The sequence below is a fragment of the Mastigoproctus giganteus genome, chromosome 1, assembly GCF_048544385.1.
Source record: "Mastigoproctus giganteus isolate SK-2022 chromosome 1, ASM4854438v1, whole genome shotgun sequence".
Classification (NCBI taxonomy): domain Eukaryota; kingdom Metazoa; phylum Arthropoda; class Arachnida; order Uropygi; family Thelyphonidae; genus Mastigoproctus; species Mastigoproctus giganteus.
The window spans coordinates 218,261,128-218,284,742 of NC_143575.1; the positions used below are offsets into that span (position 1 = coordinate 218,261,128).

General features: G+C 38.5%; 1 protein-coding gene across 1 annotated transcript in view; it reads right to left on the reverse strand.

Moving 5' to 3' along the window:
• RhoGAP1A (Rho GTPase activating protein at 1A) overlaps window positions 1-23,615 on the reverse strand; it is a 465,208-nt gene that overhangs the window by 172,469 nt on the left and 269,124 nt on the right. Inside the window, exon 15 of the mRNA XM_090368823.1 lies at window positions 23,425-23,464. Within this exon, the coding sequence (XP_090224949.1) occupies window positions 23,425-23,464 (40 nt within the window). The remainder of the gene's footprint in view (window positions 1-23,424; window positions 23,465-23,615) is intronic.

Genomic DNA, 23,615 nt, shown 5'->3' on the forward strand with positions numbered 1-23,615 from the left:
CAAGTCAATAAGTTCTTCGTTAGATAATTCCTTCTCTGCTTCCTCTCTTAACTCCTCCACGTCTGGCATCAACCTCCAACTGAAGTAGCTCTGCAACCTTTACAATCTTATATGTAATCTCTTCATATGATTTGTCTTTTTCAAATCCTTCAAAGCCTTTTACGTGCCGTGGGCATATTTTCTTCCATGCACCATTTAAACAACTTTTAGTAATTTCCGACCAGGCTTTATTAATATTTAAGATGGAGTGGTAAATACTGTAAGATTTCCAAAAGTCTCTTAACTTAAAATTTTTCTCGTCTACTGCAGACAATGCCTGAGCAAATGTTGTGCATAAACAGTATGCCTTTAAATTCAAAATAACACCTGATCCATAGGTCGGACGAGTGAAGTCGTGTTTGGCGTTATAAATATGACTCTCATGTTCGAATTGAAATCATCTAAATGCGTAGGATGTCCTGGAGAATTATCTAATAGAAGCAAAATCTTGAAAGGAACATCGTTGTCTTTACAAAATTTTTCAACCTCGGGAATGAAGCAGCATTTAAACCAATCCTTAAAGAGAGATATTGTTATCCATGCTCTCTGCTTCAATTGGAAATGCACAGGTAGGGTGGCTTGAGTCTTTTTGTAGAACTAAAGCAGTGGTTTTCAACCTTATTTTAAATAACAACACCACTTCCTTTGAACACTGGTGTTCAAAGAAAGTGCATCACCCCTTAAAATTGTAACCGCAATCCGAATAACGTAAGTATGTGGCAATATTTCTTACAAAGGCGATGATGTAATATTGCATCAGCTGTTACTTTCAGCTATATAAGCACGCTCTGCAAGAGTTGCAGTCATTCGTTGCTTGTGTCAGGATGGCGAGTTACGTGCAGTTGATGCCACGAAGGAAGAGTGATACTGTTGCTTTACGTGAGGAAGGATGTTCTTCCCATCATATTGCTTATAGAGTGTCTTGTAATTAGTCGACAGTGAGTAGATTTCTTTCTAAACTCAAGAATACTGGTTCTGCTGATAGGAAAAAAGGAACCGGATGCAAACAAGTCTCTACGCCAAAACAGGACTGTGTTTTGAAACGCTTATGCCTTAAAAACAGTAAAGCTTCTACGTCTGAGTTGAAAAGAGAATGGGAAGAACATACAGGAGTAGTAGCAATTGCAGTAACAGTCAGAAGACGCCTCTTCAAAAATGGACTTGTAGCCCATCGTCCTAAGAAGAAGAAGCCCCTTCTGACACAAAAAATAAAAAAGGCCCGTTTAATTTGGTGTAAGGAGCATGTCAAATAGACCCCCGAGCAGTGGAAGTCAGTTATTTTCTTGGATGAGAAGAAATTCAACCTGCATGGCTCTGGTGGGAGAAAACCAATCCCCCTTGGACGTGGTGAAGAATACCATCCAGACTGTATGGTATCTACAGTGAAATTCACTACCATACAAATGATATGGAGGTGCATTTCTTATCGCGGAGTAGGTCACTGGCAGTTTATAAAAGGTTCCTTAAATGCCAATGGATACCTGGTTATACTGGAAGGGAAATTGCTGCCAACCATTAGAGACCATTTCAACCTGCCAAGTAACTGCATCTTTCAGGATGACTCTGCTCTTTGTCGTCGGGAGAAATGTGTAAGTAGGCACTTCTGTAGTTACTTTAGCTTCATTTCTGCAGTAGAAGTTGAACAATAATGTGTTTACATTTGTTACAAGTGAAAAAATGGTTGGAAGAACGGTCCATTACAACTGGTAGCTGGCAAGGAAACAGCTTGGACCTGAATCCTATAGAGAACTGTTGGCATTGTGTGGAATCTGCAGTAGCCAGAAAGAAACCAAAGACCCTCGGTGAACTCCATAATTTGTGTTTGGAACCACGAACTATCAGTTGATTATCTTCAGAAATTGATCTTGTCAATGCCTCGACAGTGTACTGCTGTCATCAGGGCCAGTGGCGGTTCAACTAAATATTAGTTTGCACCTGGTGAACTTTCTTTTCATTTTGTTTTCCATTTAAAATGATAAACTGAAGCAAATTGAGGGCTTCTGATAAGATTTTAGCCATAATTGTCGTATTTACAAAACTGTAGTAAAAGTTGCAAATGCTCATTTTGGAATATTTTGAGAGCACATGTCAAATATTACTTAGCTTTGCCATAACTATTAATAAATATCTTTTGTTTATATTTCTATTTGTGATGCTAGTCATTAATATAGCATACCATCGCAAAAAAAGGGTTAGAAATATGAAGAAAAAAAAAAAATATATATATACAGTAATACCCCGAAGTTACGCGATAGGTGGGTCCGACGAAAATCGCGTAAGTCGAATTCGCGTAAGTCGGGGTACAACTTTGCATATAAATACATATAAATTTTGCTTAATTGGGACCAAGGACTACCAAAAACACTAGTTTAGAAGAAAAATATTAATAAAATTGCAGTTCTTTATACATATTAATACAAAATATGTATTAAAAAAACAAATGACTTACGTTAAAAAGTTATTTCGATGTCGATGGCTTCATAAAATCTAACAAATTCGTCTGACGACACAGCGCGTTCTTTTTTTCACGCAAAATTTCTTCGTAGCAAGCTAATAATTTTTTTATTCCTTGCTTTGTAGCTATAACGCGTTCTTCGTTGGAGTCTATGTTTTCTAAAATTTTTAAGCCCTTTACAATTGAGCCCTTTTCAATTTTCAACCTGCCAAGTTTGCAATTGTCATGTGCTTTTCGCCGTTGCTTCATTTAGGCCTGTAGCACGTGCAATATCACATGGTCTTTCATTTCGCTCAAAGCGTTTCACAATTTCATATTTTTTTTTTTCTCTATCGACAGAGGCGGACTGGCCATAAGCCTTACCGGGGAAACCCCGGTGGGCCAGTGTGATTTTGGCCATAAACCATAGTATGAGGCCACTATAAATTTTCCCGGGTAAGAATTTTTGACCCAGTCTGCCTCTGTTTATCGATAATTGCTTTTCTTTTTCTCTCTGAATCTGCAGTGTCTTCACCAGGACGCTTCCTTTTCACACCTTTTAATTAAGTATTTTACTCATTTTTAGGGAATAAAGCACAATTACAAAACGAGGAGGCACGCTTGATACGCATAAACAAAGCTGCGCGCATGTAGCAACTGAATAAACAACACCATAAAGGCAGAGATACACTATTAACACCTCACATTTCTAGGGGTTACTACCATAAAACAATAAAAATCCAGTTGCGTTTCTGCTAGTGAAATCTGTTATAAACTGGTAGTAAACTCGATCTAATTGCATTTGCGATAGCTGGAATTGTGTTGGTTTTTACGTTATTATGGTGAAATGTGTTTCCCCTTCACTGATATAAAAAACATAAAAGCAGCAAAGTTGAATTTTGTTCATCTTTCCCCCTCATTCTCCGCCGTCGCACCGTATATCGATAACATATGAAAAACGACCTTGAAGATAGTGGGCGGCAGCGTTGCCAAACGAAAAAATCAGGAACCGTGTAACTCCGAGTTCACGTAAGTCGGGGTATTACTGTATATATATATATATATATAAAATATATTGTATGTAGAAAGTGTGAAGAAGATGATTTTGGTTTAAACCTATTGAATCTATGGTACACACCAGAAGTGAACTCGACCAAATGGATAAGGAATGTAGCGATATATGGTATGAAAAAGAGAGCGACAGGAAATTAAAAATAAAAAATAAAAAGGCGAACAAAATAAGATTACATTGCAGTGTTTTTCACAATTTCAGTATCTTCATCAGAGGTCATCCACCGAAATTATGAGAAAGACAGCAATGTTCTTGCTTCTGTTTCTGACATATTCTGTATGCTAAGGTACACGTGTGCTGTAGCCACGTGTTGAGAACGAAATTTAAAAATTTTTAAATTTTGCTGTAAGAATAAAGTCTAATAAATTGTGCCAATAAATGTAATTATATTATGCAGGGCATATAGATCATGGATGACCTTACAGAAGCAAGTAAAAAGAATTGCAAAAACTAAAGTGATGAATATTGGAATAGGCAGGAAGATAGAGACTTAACCTTGTAAAACTGACCAAATGACCAAGGTGGCGGCATGCCGGTATATTTATGTGTAGGTACGCTAGTGGCTCCTAGCGTTAGAAAATGGTGTGGAGAAAAAAATAAAATAAAATACATTATGGTATGGTGTCTGTATAAATTGAAATGAAATATGTGGTGATGAACACTGTTAAATACATGGTGCCCAAACTGCCCATGATTGTGCTGTCTATATTGATGTCCCATAGTTTTTTATGCTTCACAATGTTAAGGGCTTTACAGAAGTGGCAGCGAAGATATGCTGTAGGATAATGGTTGTTTGTCAGTTTTTTGCATAGCATCTTGATGTTATTGACAGCTATTTCCTTATTGCTGCAAATGGTTGCTATTCTGATGCTTTGTGTTAGTTTAAAGTTGGCATGCACTCCTCTAGATATAATAGAACCAACATTAGAATTAAGCAAGAACTATTTATGTTAAAATTAAAAACCTTATACCCATATGGTCTGAATAATAAATTCAACCATAAAATTATTACTAATAACATAGCAGACTGTTGTATATGACAAATTCATTATAATTATAAATTATAAACAAATTTAGGCAATTTTGATGCAACCCTTAAAGATTGGGACAAAAATAACAGAGATGTACAATATATCCATAACTTACTTTTCAGCACTAAACACAGAAATATACTGAAAGCACTACACAAGTTCATACACACATTCAACTTCGAGTCCAAACAATTCTTTCATATAATAGACGATATCTGTAAATTCAATCTTAAAAACACACACAGTATCGGTAAGGGTTTCCACGTGTTCGTAACTACCGTCACCGTTAGTAACTTTCCCGCCATTGTGATACCGTACTAGATATACCGTAGGTTATATACCGTACTAGATAGCGTTAGTTGAACTTCGTTAGCAGTTAAATTGTACGTTTAAATAAATACATATAACGACTTAGATTACAAACGTAATATAATTAATAACATAACATAATTAATTAATAAATTAATAGAATCATGACTCAGACCAGAGCAGCAAAGCAAAAGGCTCAAGCTCATGGAAGTGCTGTGGCTCAGAGCAGAACTCAGGGGGGCAGTTGTCCTCTGACTCACAGCCTTATAAAATGCACTGTTTGCTTGATGTTTGCAGAGCAATCGGGTATGGGACATGATACTGCCAAGGGGGATGTCTTTGTGTGTGCGCGATGCAAGGAGTGTATCGATATCAGGCAACAACTCGGCGTTCTTGTGGGCCTATATGAGAGCTTGAAGGACAGGGTGGATGCCCTCGAAGAAACTAAATTGAGGGGCCCATCAAGCTCTCAGCTGCCCACATCAACGCCAGAGCTTGCACTTGGGCATCGCGTGACACAGAGACAACCCCTAAGGCAGAATGCGCTGGTCCCGAAGGAACTAGTAGTTGTTGGTGACTCTATTGTCAGGGAAACGGGGAACATGCTTTGTAAAAAAGATAGGTGGAACAGGACCAAGGTATGTCTGCCAGGGGCAAAGGTTGATGACGTTGTAGAGCGAATATCATCTTTTAAGGGCACAAAAGGTGATATAGTTGGACACGTTGGCACTAATAATATTAAGAGTAGGAGACCGGCAGAATTACTTAACAAGTACAGGTCACTGTTGAACAAAAGCCGAGAATTAGGTTTGAATTTGAAAGTGTCTGCAATTCTGCCCAGACACGATAGGAGGGGGTATATGATGAGAGCCTTGTCGATCAATTCGGCCCTGGAAAGATTGTGCAAGGCTCAAGGGGTAGAATTTTTTTCAGCCTGGACTGTACTTGTTAACAGGAGAGATTGCTTCTACAGGGATGGGATACACTTAAATAGAAAGGGTGCAAGAATATTTGCTGATGCTATCGAGGCAGTGTTAGGTGGGTCGGAAAACTGCTAGCTTGGGGGGAGACAAAGACCAATAGATTGACAGTAGCCACTGGCAGAGGTGAAAGAGATTCTTGCACTGCTTCTATTAGAATGAGCAGAAGCCTGAAAAACAAGATGCATGGTATTTCAGAGACTGCTGGGAGCCATTGCGGTACAAGTAAACACATGGGTTGTGTTAGGGTAGCTAAGAATAGAAACAGGTGCAGGTATAATTGCGTATACACCAATGCTAGGAGTTTAGCAAATAAATTTGATGAATTTGAGGTATTGCTCAAAACATCGAAGGCAGATATAGTTGGGATATCAGAGACGTGGTGTCACACAGATATAAGGGATGCAGAACTGCAATTTGGGGAGTACAACGTCTACAGAAAGGATAGACAGGATAGGAAGGGAGGAGGGGTTATGTTATTAGTTAAGAAACACATAAAAACCAAGGAAGTGAAGCCAGTCGACATCGCTGGACAGTGCAGTGTGGAGTCAGTTTGGTGTGACATAAACATTGGGAGATCAAAATTGAGAGTAGGAGTGTGCTATAGGCCTAATGACTCTGATGAGTATAATAAGGAACTGTACAGGGAAATAGAGTGGGCCAGTAAATCAGAGTGTCTTATAATGGGAGATTTTAATTTCCCAGATATTGACTGGAATTTGGGGGCTGTTTACTCACACACTAGCAAGACTTTTGTGGATTTATTGGATGATTGTTTTCTACATCAGCATGTTCGGGAGGCAACTAGAGGGAGTAATACTCTTGATTTGATTATCAGCAGTGATTCTTCATGCATTAAGAATCTGCAGATAAATGAACCACTAGGTGGCAGTGATCACAGTGTGCTGAAGTGGGATTTACTCAAAGAGGTAACTACCATTAGGGGTAAAGGGAAGGGTTATTGCTTCCGTAAAGGCGACTACGATGGACTGAGACAGTATTTAAATTCTATACAGTGGGACCAACTGATGATGTTACCAACAGCAAATTCAAAATGGGAAGCATTCAAAGAACTTATCTTGGAAGCTACTAGGCTTTACATACCAACTAAGAAATATTGTTCAAGGTTTAGGTCAAAATGGATGTCAGATGAACTAATGAGGCATATGGCAGAGAAGAAAAATGCATGGGATACATACAAATTAACACATGACACAGAAGCCTATGATAGATACAAGTTGACATGCAACCAAGTTACAAAGGAGGTTAGGCAGGCGAAGGCAGATTACGAGAAATCCTTGGCAAGGGATGCAAAGAAAAACAGCAAAGAGTTCTTTACTTATGTAAACTCTAGAAGGAAGGGGATGAATCAGATTGGTCCACTTGATATTGATGGGTCAAGTGTTGATGATCCTGCTCAGGTAGCTAACAAACTAAATGAATATTTTGCATCGACATTCACACATGAGGAGTTATTCAGCGAGGGGAATGCCAGAGGTGTATTCAACTCTAGCAGTAAGCTACAGAATCTTGAAATAACTGGGAGTAAAGTGAAGGAGTTACTGTTGAAGATAAACACAAGAAAGGCACCCGGGGTGGATGGGATCTATCCAGTTATATTAAAGGAGGCAGCAAAGGAAGTAAGCAAACCCTTAGCCATAATTATGAGAGCTTCCTTGGACTCAAGGGAGGTACCCATAGACTGGAAATGTGCAAATGTGACCCCAATTCACAAAGGAGGATCAAAGGCTGACACAAGTAATTATTGACCTGTGAGCTTAACTTCTGTTCCAGGAAAATTAATGGAGGCACTGGTTAAAGAAGCACTGCAGGATCATTTAGACAAGACTTCAGTTATAGCTCAGACACAGCATGGTTTTGTTAAGGGGAAGTCTTGCCTGACCAACTTGATTGGATACTATTATGCAGTCACAAAAGAACTGGATGCAGGGAATAACTTTGATATTATATACTTGGATCTTAGAAAGGCTTTTGATACTGTTGCACATGGAAGACTGCTACACAAATTGGAGCAGTGTGACATTGGAGGCAAATTGCTGCTATGGATAAAGGGGTGGTTGAGGGGGAGAAGACAGAGAGTGGTAATCAATGGACACTGCTCATCATGGACTGATGTTATTAGTGGAGTCCCTCAGGGCTCGGTGTTGGGTCCATTATTGTTTTCTGTATTTATAAATGATATTGATGATGGTATATCGGGCTTAATGTCCAAGTTTGCAGACGATACAAAGGTTGGCAGGGTTGTCAAGGACACTACTGACACTATGCTGCTGCAACAGGATCTGGAAAGGTTGAGCAGATGGGCTGAGAGGTGGCAAATGAAGTTTAACATTGATAAATGTAAAGTACTACACATGGGAAACAGCAACCCCAGAGCAACGTATCAACTCTGTGGTACTACACTGACAGTGGTAGAGAATGAAAGGGACTTGGGGGTGGTTGTGCAGGCAGATATGAAGTTCTCTGAGCAGTGCAGACGGGCTGCAAGAGTAGCTCATGGAGTATTGTCAATGATATACAGGAATTTTTCCAGCAGGGATAAGGAGGTGATTATTCCATTGTATAAGGCGATGGTCAGGCCACACCTAGAGTACTGTACACAGGTCTGGAGGCCTCATTTCAAGAAGGATGTAGAGCTGCTGGAACGAGTACAGAGAAGGGCAACAAGATTAGTGAATGGAACAAAGGGGTGCTCTTACGAAGAAAGGCTTAAGTTTTGCAAATTACAGTGTCTGGAGACTAGGCACCAGCGAGGTGATCTGATAGAGGTGTATAAAGCCTTGAATGGTTTAAGCATGCTCAATGCTGATGGGATTCTTCCTCTAGCTCAGAAAAATCACCTGAGAGGGCATAAATTCAGATTGAGGAAAGACAGATGTAGGATAGACGTGCGGAAATTTGCCTTTAGCCAGCGGGTGGTTGGTTGGTGGAACAGACTTCCATCCCTTGTGGTGGAGGTTGATAGCCTAAATAAGTTTAAGGCTCAGCTGGACAGGTATTTTGAACGAACAGAGGGGCGAAGTGGAAGTGGGTTTTTTTTTTTTTTTTTTTTTTTAGGCTGATGCTGCATAAGCTTGCTTTCTTGCATCAAATGCCTCTACTAATGCTAATGCTAATAAAATGGGTACAGAAGAATCAATCATAATTTTAAATTTCCAAAGTAAAATAATGGATAACATCAACATTAATAAATATATCAATCATCATAATGATTTGCTTCCTAACAATAGCCAAAACAACATAAAAGTTAGATATAAATATAAACAGCATGGTATTTCAGAGACTGCTGGGAGCCATTGCGGTACAAGTAAACACATGGGTTGTGTTAGGGTAGCTAAGAATAGAAACAGGTGCAGGTATACTTGCGTGTACACCAATGCTAGGAGTTTAGTAAATAAATTTGATGAATTTGAGGTATTGCTCAAAACATCAAAGGCAGATATCGTTGGGATATCAGAGACGTGGTGTCACACAGATACAAGGGATGCAGAACTGCAATTTGGGGAGTACAACATCTACAGAAAGGATAGGAAGGGGGGAGGGGTTATGCTATTAGTTAAGAAACACATAAAAACCAAGGAAGTGAGGCCAGTCGACATCGCCGGACAGTGCAGTGTTGAGTCAGTTTGGTGTGACATAAGCATTGGGAGATCAAAATTGAGAGTAGGAGTGTGCTATAGGCCTAATGACTCTGATGAGTATAATAAGGAACTGTACAGGGAAATAGAGTGGGCCAGTAAATCAGAGAGTCTTATAATGGGAGATTTTAATTTCCCAGATATTGACTGGAATTTGGGGGCTGGTTACTCACACACTAGCAGGGCTTTTGTGGATTTATTGGATGATTGTTTTCTACATCAGCATGTTCGGGAGGCAACTAGAGGGAGTAATACTCTTGATTTGATTATCAGCAGTGATTCTTCATGCATTAAGAATCTGCAGATAAATGAACCACTAGGTGGCAGTGATCGCAGTGTGCTGAAGTGGGATTTACTCTAAGAGGTAACTACCATTAGGGGTAAAGGGAAGGGTTATTGCTTCCGTAAAGGCGACTACGATGGACTGAGACAGTATTTAAATTCTATACAGTGGGACCAACTGATGATGTTACCAACAGCAAATTCAAAATGGGAAGCATTCAAAGAACTTATCTTGGAAGCTACTAGGCTTTACATACCAACTAAGAAATATTGTTCGAGGTTTAGGCCAAAATGGATGTCAGATGAACTAATGAGGCATATGGCAGAGAAGAAAAATGCATGGGATACTTACAAATTAACACATGACACAGAAGCCTATGATAGATACAAGTTGATATGCAACCAAGTTACAAACGAGGTTAGGCAGGCAAAAGCAGATTACGAGAAATCCTTGGCAAGGGATGCAAAGAAAAACAGCAAAGAGTTCTTTACTTATGTAAACTCTAGAAGGAAGGGGATGAATCAGATTGGTCCACTTGATTTTGATGGGTCAACTATTGATGATCCTACTCAGGTAGCTAAGAAACTAAATGAATATTTTGCATCGACATTCACACATGAGGAGTTATTCAGCAAGGGGAATGACAGAGGTGTATTCAACTCTAGCAGTAAGCTACAGAATCTTGAAATAACTGGGAGTAAAGTGGAGGAGAAACTGTTGAAGATAAACAGAAGAAAGGCACCCGGGGTGGATGGGATCTATCCAGTTATATTAAAGGAGGCAGCAAAGGAAGTAAGCAAACCCTTAGCCATAATTATGAGAGCTTCCTCTTGGACTCTGGGGAGGTACCCATAGACTGGAAATGTGCAAATGTGACCCCAATTCACAAAGGAGGATCAAAGGCTGACACAAGTAATTATAGACCTGTGAGCTTAACTTCTGTTCCAGGAAAATTAATGGAGGCACTGGTTAAAGAAGCACTGCAGGATCATTTAGACAAGACTTCAGTTATAGCTCAGACACAGCATGGTTTTGTTAAGGGGAAGTCTTGCCTGACCAACTTGATTGGATACTATTATGCAGTCACAAAAGAACTGGATGCAGGGAATAACTTTGATATTATATACTTGGATCTTAGAAAGGCTTTTGATACTGTTGCACATGGAAGACTGCTACACAAATTGGAGCAGTGTGACATTGGAGGCAAATTGCTGCTATGGATAAAGGGGTGGTTGAGGGGGAGAAGACAGAGAGTGGTAATCAATGGACACTGCTCATCGTGGACTAATGTTATTAGTGGAGTCCCTCAGGGCTCAGTGTTGGGTCCATTATTGTTTTCTGTATTTATAAATGATATTGATGATGGTATATCAAGCTTAATGTCCAAGTTTGCAGATGATACAAAGGTTGGCAGGGTTGTCAAGGACACTACTGACACTATGCTGCTGCAACAGGATCTGGAAAGGTTGAGCAGATGGGCCGAGGTGGCAAATGAAGTTTAACATTGACAAATGTAAAGTACTACACATGGGAAACAGCAAACCCGAGCAACGTATCAACTCTGTGGTACTACACTGACAGTGGTAGAGAATGAAAGGGACCTGGGGGTGGTTGTACAGGCAGATATGAAGTTCTCTGAGCAGTGCAGACGGGCTTCAAGAGTAGCTCATGGAGTATTGTCAATGATATACAGGAATTTTTTCAGCAGAGATAAGGAGGTGATTATTCCATTGTATAAGGCAATGGTCAGGCCACACCTAGAGTACTGTATACAGGTCTTGACGCCTCATTTCAAGAAGGATGTAGAGCTGCTGGAACGAGTACAGAGAAGGGCAACAAGATTAGTGAATGGAACAAAGGGGTGCTCTTACGAAGAAAGGCTTAAGTTTTGCAAATTACAGTGTCTGGAGACTAGGCACCAGCGAGGTGATCTGATAGATGTGTATAAAGCCTTGAATGGTTTAAGCATGCTCAATGCTGATGGGATTCTTCCTCTAGCTCAGAAAAATCACCTGAGAGGGCATAAATTCAAATTGAGGAAAGACAGATGTAGGATAGACGTGCGGAAATTTGCCTTTAGCCAGCGGGTGGTTGGTTGGTGGAACAGACTTCCATCCCTTGTGGTGGAGGTTGATAGCCTAAATAAGTTTAAGGCTCAGCTGGACAGGTATTTTGAACGAACAGAGGGGTGAAGTGGAAGTGGGTTTTTTTTTTTTTTTTTTTTGGCTGATGCTGCATAAGCTTGCTTTCTTGCATCAAATGCCTCTACTAATGCTAATGCTAATAAGAAACCATTTGGGATACTAGCCTGCAACTACAAATCCATAGCAACCAATTTAATATCCTATAACACAGACATCAATGACCGCATCTGCAAACAGAGTAGTATGCAACAATATATTGATCCTAACCATGGGCACATCATCACAGGAAATTTTAATATTGTTGCAGACCCAACACTCAGATATATACTAGCACAACGATTTAAATTCAGACCATGTAACAAAATAAATCTAACTGCTTTCAAGAAACAGCTATATCAAGACCTATTAAACTACTGCTTTCGACTAGCACACAAACATAGCACACAAACAGAGGCATACCACATGTGGATCAGCGTGAATGTGTTGCTGATCCACATGTGGATCAGCAACACATTCACGCTATTAAAACATAAATTTACATCACTAAGTTCAAATAGATATAGCCAGTACAAATTCAACTACTATAACCTAGCTAAACTAAAACTTCTAGAGATACATAAAGACTTCATCATTACACCAGTAGATAAAGCATCAAACAACTATGCCTTTATTTGCAAAACATTTTATGCACACACTTTGAGAACTGAACTTAACTCCAGAAACACATACAGACCTATATCCAGTTCCTGCAATATTATTACAAAGAAACTTATAGTCTTCAACAAAAAATTAAAACTGAACATTAGCAATTACAGCTTGCCATATATATACTTCATTCCAAAATTCCATAAAAAACCCAGAGGATTCAGATTTATAACGTCCTGCAAGAATAGTTATGTACACAAACCGGCAAAACTCTTGAAAGGCTACTTCGACTTGTGTTAAACATCATACAAAATAGCAGAATTATAGGCAACAACCTACCAGTATTAAAATCCTTACAGAATAATAATATTACCAGTATACAAACTTTTGACTTCCACAGCTTATTTACAAGTATTAACCAAACCAAGCTAAAAACAGTACTCAAAGACATATATGCAAAATATAGAGAGAATATAACCTGCAATACCAATTACTGGAACACCCCATTGAACTTATGTATCTCCAATAACTTTTTATACGACGGAAAGACAGTACACAAATGTATCTACAAACTAACGGAACATCTATGGGAAATCCTGCTTCATGCATAATAGCTAACCTATATCGGTTGGAAAACTCATTTCCACAGGACCTTAACTTCTACAGATATATAGATGACCTCATAGTTATTAACTGACCAAACTTCATCAAGGAATATGGACACTTATATCCCAATGAACTCAAACTAGAAAAAACAAACAACAATGATACTACAGCCTATTTCCTGGATCTTGAAATTACATTAATAAACAACAAAGCTACCATCAACCTATAACAACAAACGTGATGCATTTAATTTTAATATAGTCAACCTCACACAGTGGCATTCCAATATATCTAGAGGAGTGCATGCCAACATTATACTAACACAAAGCATCAGAATAGCAACCATCTGCAGCAATAAGAAAATAACTATCAATAACATCAAGATGCATACAAAAAACTGACAAACAACCGTTTTCCTACAGCATATCTTCGCTACCACTTCTGTAAAGCCCTTAACATCATGAAGCATAAAAAACTATGGGACATCAATATAGACAGCATAATCATTAATTGATAACAAAAAACCCATATACACCAAGTTTGTAAATAGTGTATATACAATACACTAGGCCTCTGTGGTGTCTTACAGCTTAGAAAATCTGTACCCACCCCCAATTGGCCTAAAACAGTGTATTAAACATGTATATCATTTAATTATATTTTATTTTTATTTCATTATATACCTACCATATATTTTTCTCACTCACACAACCGACCTTAAATACATGATGCACTCACTCCCAGACCTTCGTTCAGGGTCCTAACTATAGGAACGGGTTTGTAATCCTGAACTACCCGAGCCCAACTACTTATCTCTACTTCATTCATCTTTCTGCTTTACTTGCCCCTATTTCTTATGTCCTGTGAGCCATTGGTTTACCGAACGCAATATGCGGGACACTACCTTCTTATTTTACCCAATCTATTTTTCGCCTTAACAAAGTTTAGCTGCTTTTTACTGCTACTTTGTATGCTATTATATCTCTCAACTATCCTGGGCACCGTGTATTTAACAGCGTTCATCACCACATATTTCATTTCAATTTATACAGACACCATACCATAATGTATTTTATTTTATTTTTTTCTCCACACCATTTTCTAACGCTAGGAACCAATAGCATACCTACACATAAATATACCGGCACGCCGCCATCTTGGTCATTTGGTCAGTTTTACAAGGTAACGGTAAGTCCCTTTCTTCCTGCCTATTCCGATATTCATTACTTTAGTTTTTGCAATTCTTTTTACTTGCTTCTGTAAGGTCATCCATGATCTGTATGCCCTAGTAATATAATTACATTTATTGGCACAATTTATTAGACTTTATTCTTACAGCAAAATTTTTAAATTTTTAAATTTCGTTCTTAAAACGTGGCTACAGCTCACGTGTACCAGAGCATATAGAACATGTCGGAAACAGAAGCAAGACCATTGCCATCTTTCTCATAATTTCGGTGGATGACCTCTGATGAAGACACTGAAATTGTGAAAAACACTGCAATGTAATGTAATCTTATTTTGTTCGCCTTTTCACTTCTTATTTTTATTTTTAATTTCCTGTCGCTTTCTTTTTCATACCATATATCGCTACATTCCTTATCCATTTAGTCGTGTTCACTTCTGGTGTATACCGTAGATTCAATAAGTTTAAACCAAAATCTTCTTCACACTTTCTACATACAATATATTTTTTATATATATATATATATACAAATTATGGCTGTAGGGTACGTTTTGCTAATGCAGTGTCCCTGATCCATAATCAATGTTATCTTCCTTTTCATACTGTTACATTCCACCCTCCATGATTACTTAGCTTCTTAATACAATTATTCTTTTATTATTATTATTATTATTATTATTATTATTATATATGTATATATATATATATATATTATATGATATTTATTACAATAATATAATTATAAAAATTACATTCCATAATACAAATTATATATATACAGTATATAATTTTATTCTTTATATAGAGGTACTAAGTAAACATCAATTATAGATCACCACAAAATTAAAAAGAGACTGTACACCTTTTTATAATGAAATAAACATATAAATTAAAAAAATAATAATACGTTCAAGTAACTTAAACCCAAATTACATGGCACCCCTGGAATATTGTTGTGGCACCCTGGTTGAAAAACACTGAACTAAAGTGTAAATGTGGTGAGAATGTTGCTAGCGAAACATTCATTGCAAGCCACAGATGGTTTCAAAGATCTAAGGGCTGTGCTAAACCACACAACATCAGAGTCACAGGTGAGGTTGCTAGTGCAGACATAGTAGCAGCAACGGAGTTTCCAAGACTGGCAGAAATCATCAAACACGAGGATTACCTACCACAACAGGTCTTCAATGTAGACGAGACTGGTTTATATTGGGAAAAAATGCCAGATCGTTCTTGCATTTTGCAAGAAGAAAAAACTATGCCAGGATTTAAGGTATCATAGGACAGATTAACCCTTCTTTTTGGTGGAAATGCTGCTGGAGATTGCAAAATAAAACTGTTAGTTTACCATAGCAAAATCCAAGGGCCTTCAAAAATATTTCAAAAGCATTGCTGCTTGTTGTGTGTAAGTCCAATTGAAAAGCATGAGCAACACAAGAAATTTTTCGGGACCGGTTTCTCCATCGTTTTGTGCAAGAAGTTAAAAAAATATATTGCCAAGAAACAACCTATCATTTAAGATATTACTGCTGGTTGATAATGCACCTGGTCACCCAACAACTACGTGTGGCTATCACGAAAACATAAGAGTTACATTTCTGCTTGCAAATACAACTTCCCCCATTCAACCCATAGATCAGGGTCTAATACAGACATTCAAAAATTATTATCTACGAACAACATTTAGACAGGCAGTAAGGGCCACTGAAGGACAGAATGCCAGATCATTGAAGTAGTTCTGGAAAGAATTCAACATTTAGAAGCTGTTAAAAACATCGATGCTACCTGGAGTGAAATTACAGTATCAACCATGAATGCTATCTGAAAGAAACTCGCCCCCCAATTTGTTCAAGATCCTTCAAGAAGTGAAGAAAATGAAGATGTAATTAGAGAGCTTGTGGAAATGACCAGAACACTGGAATTAAATTTAGAGGAAAATAACTTTATTGAACTGTTGCAAAGTCATAGAAAGGAATTAAGCATTGATGATTTAATGGAGCTTGATGACCATAAAAATGAAGACAAGGTTTCGAAGGACGTACAAGAAGTTGAATGATTTAATACTACGATACAAAACGATTTGATACTAAGGAAATGGCAACATGCTTTAAAATTATCGATGAAGGACTAGCTGGCTTAAAAGCTCAGGACCCAGACACCGAACGGTTTGAAAAAGTGATTGGAGCGGCACATGAAGAAATTGCATGCTACAAACTGATTTACGATGAGAGAAAAAGAGCTACAGTGCAGACATCATGGGACAAGTACTTCGAGACACTATTAAAATCTCCAGAGTCTGAGAACATATTAAACGATTAATACAGAGTGGGTATTTTCAGCTAAATTAGATACATTTTTAAATTTATGTATGAGTATGTACTCGATAGGATATTGAATAAAGTTTTATTTCTACAAAGTTTACATACATATAAGCTGATTTGCTTGAATTTTCCTTTCAAATGAATATACAATTAAAAATATATCATATTTAAGCACTATTCGACTTGCGCAGTTTTTCAACTTGCACAGAAATCACTGGAACAAATTACTCACGTGAGTTGAGGACTTCCTGTATACACAAGAGCTGCTGGAACGAGTACAGAGAAGGGCAACAAGATTAGTGAATGGAACAAAGAGGTGCTCTTATGAAGAAAGGCTTAAGTTTTGCAAATTACAGTGTCTGGAGACTAGGCACCAGCGAGGTGATCTGATAGAGGTGTATAAACCCTTGAATGGTTTGAACATGCTCAATGCTGATAGGATTCTTCCTTTTGCTCAGAATAATTGCCTGAGAGGGCATAAATTCAAATTGAGGAAAGACAGATGTAGGATAGACGTGCGGAAATTTGCCTTTAGCCAGCGGGTGGTTGGTTGGTGGAACAGACTTCCATCCCTTGTCGTGGAAGCTGATAGCCTAAATAAGTTTAAGGCTCAGCTGGACAGGTATTTCGAACGAACAGAGGGGTGAAGTGGAAGTGGTTATTTTTTATTTATTTATTTTTTTTGGCTGATGCTGCATAAGCTTGCTTTCTTGCATCAAATGCCTCTACTAATGCTAATGCAAGTATACATGCACGTGTTCTTGATCTTAGTTACCCTAACACAGCCCATGTATTCATTTGTTCCATGATGACCCACAGCAGGGCCTGAAATCATGAACACCTTTCTTTCCAGGCTGTTGCATGCACCAATAGTAGCAATGCAAAATAACTTTAACCTCAGCCTCTGGATCTAGTTAAACTATTAGTATGTGCATCCCCCCCCAAGCTAGCAGCTTCCCAACTTGCCTATCACTCCCTCGATAGCATCAACAAATATTCTTGCACCCCTTCTATTCAAGTTTATCCCATCCCATCCCTGTAAAAACAGTCTCTCCCATTAACAAACACAGACCATGCTAAGAAAAATTCTACCTCACAAGCCCTGCACATTCTCTCCAGTTGGGGAAGATATACAAGACACTTCAAATTCAATCCTAACTTGCAACTTTTTGCTAACATTGTCTTCTACTTGTTAAGTAATTCTGCAGTTCTAAAACTCATAATGCCATTAGTGCCAGCATGTACAACAATATGACCTTTTTTGCTCTTAAAAGATGATATCTGCTCTACAATATTATCTACTTTTGTCCCTGGTCCTATTCCACCTATCCTTCTTGCACAACATATTTCCTGTTTCACTGACAACAGAGTCATCGACAATAACCAACTCCTGTGGGACCAGCAAATTTTGCCTTGAAGAATCCTGCTGTGTTGTCTGATGCACAAGAGTGAGCTCAGGCACTGAGTTGGGCACTGTTTGTTTTTTTATTTGGTTTTTAGGAGCATTAGCAACTAATGCTGCTCCGGGGATATGCGGTGGTCATTCCCTGACCTTTCCACATCCTCCATATTTGGTGGTCACAAGTTGGGCAGCTGAGAGCTTGATGGTACCCCATTAAAAAGAGACATTTACAATAAATAGTAATAAGAAGTGAATCAGACAAGCATTCAGGGAGGGAGAAATAAGTCATTTTATAATCCAGGAAATTCTGAAAATCGCGTAAACCACATTATGCTGTTGCTGTTCTGTTTTGTTTTAGGCACATCAGTGGCTAAATCTTGGAAGCTACTAGGTTTTTGATATCAACTAAGAAATAGTGTTCAAGATTAAGACCTAAATGATGTTAGATGAACTAATGAGGCTCGTGGCAGAGAAGAAAAATGTGTGGGATGCATATAAATTATCAGGTGACACAGAAGCATAGGGCAGACATAAGCTAGTCTGGAATCAAGTCACAAAGGAGGTTAGGCAAGCGAAAGCTGATTATACAAGAAATCCTTGGCAGAGGATGCAAAGAAAAACAACAAAGACTTCTTTACTTATGTAACCTCTAGAAAAAAGGGATGAATCAGATTGGTCCACTTGATGTTGGTGTTTTGACTGTTGATCCTGCTCAGATGTTTGTTGTTGTTTGTTATTTGGTTTTTAGGAGCATTCGCAACTAAGGCCATATTGCTCTGGGAATATGCGGTGGTCATTCCCCGATCTTTCCGCATCCTCCGTATTTGGTGGTGATGGGCTCGAACCCCGGTCTAATCAAGAAGCGTGTGCTACGCACTGCTGCTCCTTCCCACCTGGCTATGGAGGCGGCAACCCTGCTCAGATAACTGACAAACTAAATAGAGTATTTTGCATCTATATTCACACATGAGGAATTCTGTAAGGAAGAGGAGGGCTGAAGTTTACTAAATTCTAACAGTGAGCTAAATGATTTTGTAATAACAGAGAGCAAAGTGGAGAGAAATTTTTGAAGCTAAACATAAAAAAAGGCACCTGGGGTGGATGAAATCTATCCAGTTATATTGAAGGAGGCAATGAGGGAAGTTACCAAACCATTAGCCATAATTATGAGAGCATCCTTACATTCAGGGGAGGTCCCCGTGGACTGGAGATGTGCAAATGTATTCTCAATTCACAAAAGGGTTGAAAGGGTGACACAAATAATTAGAGACCTGGTAGTTTAACTTCTGTTCCTGGAAAAATAATGGAGTCACTGATTAAAGAAGTGATGCAGGACCACCTAGGCAAGACTGCATTAATATTTCAGACACAGCATGGGTTTGTTAAGGGGAAGTCTTGTCAGACCAATAACCCCTGGTCAGTATGGGCTTGGAAAACCTAGGGTCCTGAGCTGGATAGCATCATTCTTCTCTTTCTTGGTGATTCCCTTCTATTTTTGACTCTCTCTCTTGAGGGTAACTCGTGAATTTTATTATTTTTTCCCCTGGTGCAGCATAAATCTCAGGCTTCCTTGCACCATATGGCTATTAATAATTTGACTGGATATTACAATGTGGTCACAAAGGAACTGGATGCAAAAAATAATTTTAATATCATACACTTGAAGTTTAGGAAAGCTTTTGATACTGTTGCACATGGAAAACTGGTTTACAAATTGGAGCAGTATGGCATTAAGGGCAAGTTGCTGCAGTGGATAAAGGGATGGTTGAGTGGGAGATGGCAGAAAGTAGTAATAAATGGACATTGCTTTACATGGACTAATGTTATTAGTTGGTGCTGAGCCCATTGTTGTTCTGTGTATTTATCAATGATATCAATGAAGGTGGTGACACAGGCTTAATCGCAGACTTAATGTCCAAGATTGCAGATGACATAAAGGTTGGCAGGGTTGTTAATAATAGTAAAGACAGTATGTTACTGCAACCGGATCTAGTAAAGTTAGACATATGGGCTGAGAAGTGGCAACTAAAGTTTGATAAATGCAAAGTACTCCATATGGGTAGTAGTAATCCAAGAGAAACGTACCAACTGTGTGGTAGTACACTCAGGGAGGTGGAGAATGAAAAAGACCTGGGAGTAATTGTTCAGTCAGATATGAAGTTTTCTGAGCAGTGCAGACGGGATGCCAGAGCAGGGCATGGAGTTTTGTCAATGATATATAGGAATTTTGCAGTAACTTTAATTACTGCATACAGGTCTGAGGCTTCATTTTAGGAAGGATGTAGAATTGCTAGAACGGGTACAGAGAAGAGCAACAAGATTGTTTAGAGGAACAAAGGGGGTGCTCTTACCAAGAGAGAGAGGCCTAAGTTCTACAAGTTTCAGCATCTAGAGACTAGGAACCTACGAGGTGATCTGACTGAGGTGTACAAGGCCTTGAATGGTTTGGGCAGGCTCAATGCTGATGGGATACTTCTGCTTGCTCAGATTAAGAACCTGAGGGGGCATAGATTAAAATTGAGGAAAGACAGTTGTAGAATAAATGTGCAGAAGTTTGCCTTTAGCCATCGGGTAGCTGATTGTTGGAACAGACTTTCATCTGTTGTTGTGGAAGTTGATAGCTGAAATAAATTTAAGGCTGAACTAGACAACATTTGGAGTGACCGGATGGGTGAAATGGGAAGGGTTTTTTTTTTTTTTTTTTTTGGCTGATGCTATATAAGCTTGCTTTCTTGCATCATATGCCTCAACTGATGCTAACAGTAATGTTATTACATCTGATCAAGTGGGTGTTTGTGGGCAGATCTGCACATTATGCAGTTTGAGAGCCTGCACAACATGAATTTAGATTTCTCTGCACAAGTAACACATGGAGAAACTGCTATGCTGTCACAAAGAAATCCAAGTTACACTTAGTAGGTGTTTCCAGAAGATGGAAATTTGTGAATATCTCCTTCAGTAAACCAGACAGTTTTATACAGCCATATTGCATAACACTGTCTAGTTTGGTGAGGCTGTGTCCCACATTGATAGAGTGGTCAATGACATTGTCCTTAGCAGTTAGGGACAAGAAAGGACAACTAAATACAGCAAGGTTACCAAAACTGCATTGGTCACAGAGCATGACCTCAATCCAACTCACAGGACTACATATACTCTGGAAGGAAGTTATATCTAACTGAAATAATAAATAAAAAACTAAATGCTGATAAGTTATGATTGAAAATTTTAATTTTCAAAACATTCAATAATAGGACAATAATCTTTTTGCACAACAAATCATGCTTCTCATACTTTCCTCAAAGTTCAGACCTGGTTGGATACTCACATTTCATAATAAGGCAATGAAACTAAAAGAGTTGCCAGCCAAGAACTTTTCATCCCATGGAAATTTTTTGTGGAGGATGTGATACCAACAAGCCTGCCAATTTGAGTGAATTAGAAATTTTATCTGCAACTTTTTTGCTAACTTACCTGAGGAGTTTCTTAAGAATTCAGAAGAATACGGAGGGTTGATTCAGCCTTTTGATAACGATTTTGACATTATCCTGCTTTTGACGTATGGCAGCAATGTAAATTTTTTCCTCCTGCAGGTGCAGTCCCAAACCTTATGAACAGGTTATCAGTTGTAGAAGTTGTTTTAATGTCGACAGACCTCGGAAATTGGACCCATGGTTGGAAGGTTACATGACCACACTTTTCGAAGAAGGGTACAGTTATGCGAAAATTACTGATAAGTGCAAGTGCAAAAATTTTAGTGTATCGAAGGGGTATCCATAAGGCTTTGAATGGCAAAGGAAAATTCCGCGAAGCTGCTGCAAATGGACAGAAAACACCGAAGAAACTGCAACCTGCTCCAAGTCAAACGAGAGAGGTAGTACAAAAAGTGCAGTCGCTATTTGTCGGTGAAAATCCAAAAACCCAAAGAGCTATAGTGTCAAGTGTGGGAACATCCCAGTCAACCATTTGTTGCATAATGTGTTGAGCATGCTGAATTTTGATGGGATCCTTCCCCTTGTTCAGATTACGAACCTAAGGGGGCATAAATTCAAATTAAGAAAAGACAGATGTAGAATAGATGTGCGGAAATTTGCCTTTAGCCAGCGGGTGGTTAATTGCTGGAACAAACTTCCATCTGTTGTTGTGGAAGTTGATAGGTTGAATAAATTTAAGGAGGAACTGGACAGGCATTTGGAGGGAATGGTGTGATTTTTTTTTTTTTTTTTTTTTTGGCTGATGCTGCATAAGCTTATACATTTGCTTTCTTGCATCACATGCCACTACTACTACTACTACTACCTAGGAGCAAGGCACATTGCAGAACGGTGGGTCAATGTTAGAAAACTCTACGAAAAATATCTGGCAGCTGAAAGGTGGAAATTCATAGCAATATTGTACGAAGCATGGGTGTACTTCTCCTACTGCAACAAATTTCAAGCAATTTATTACCATCCACAGGGTGACAAGGCCTTTCCAACATGGGCACATCAGTGTGCAAGGAAAGTTTTGGCCGAGGTTTTTGTTATAATGGCAAATTTGAGTTGCGTAGAGTCGCTAAAAACGTGAAAGTCAACTCAGTGTATTACCAGACTAAAGTTCTACAGCCGTTGTTTGAATGTGAAATACCCACATTGTACAGTTCTAACGCTGAAAAGGTCTGAGTGCACCAGGATAAAGCGTCCAGCCACAGTCACGTTCCACCGGTGCTTTTTTGCAGAGAATGGAAGTGGTGACAGATATTCCTTCGACCCTGTTTGAATATATACCTGTTAAATCACGTGACACTGCACCCATGGATTTTTGCACATTCGGACTTTTGAAAAGAGCTCTCGGAAACCGCTGTCCCAGAACTGTTGAAGGTTTGTGGAAAGTCTGCCAGCAGGAATGGGACGAGATCGACTTGGCAGTTTTGCAGCGGGCTTTACTTCAATAGAAATTGCGATGCCGTGCAATAGTCCATGAGCAGGGAAAACAAACAGAACACAACTGGTGGTGGTAGCATGGAATTTCATAGTTTTAAAGGACTGTCAAAATCGTTATCAAAAGGCCGAATCAACCCTCCGTACATAAATTGACATTTTAAAAAGTCTGTTAAGAATGCAGAAGTTTGATGTTCACAAATTGAAATACCAAAAAATGGTTTGGGGTGCGGAGGAGGACAGGTGTATTTAAATATTTAAATACTTGGTTATAATTTGAGCCTTGTACATATATATATTTTTTTTTTTCAACAAATTTTATTTTTATTAAAGTTTTTAAAAAATATTTCAAATGACGTAAACAAAAATGAAGTAATCATAAGCATTCTCTTACCAGATCTAAGAAGGAAGGATCCAAGATTTGTACCTAATTGCTTTTAAGAAAAATATAAAAAAATAAGAATAAAATTTTAATTTAGTATATGAATAAATAAATTCAATAAAGATTAATCTTAATTACTCTTAATCAGAATTAAGCAAAAATATTGATACTAACTGTAAAATATCATAGATTTCAACTTTTGA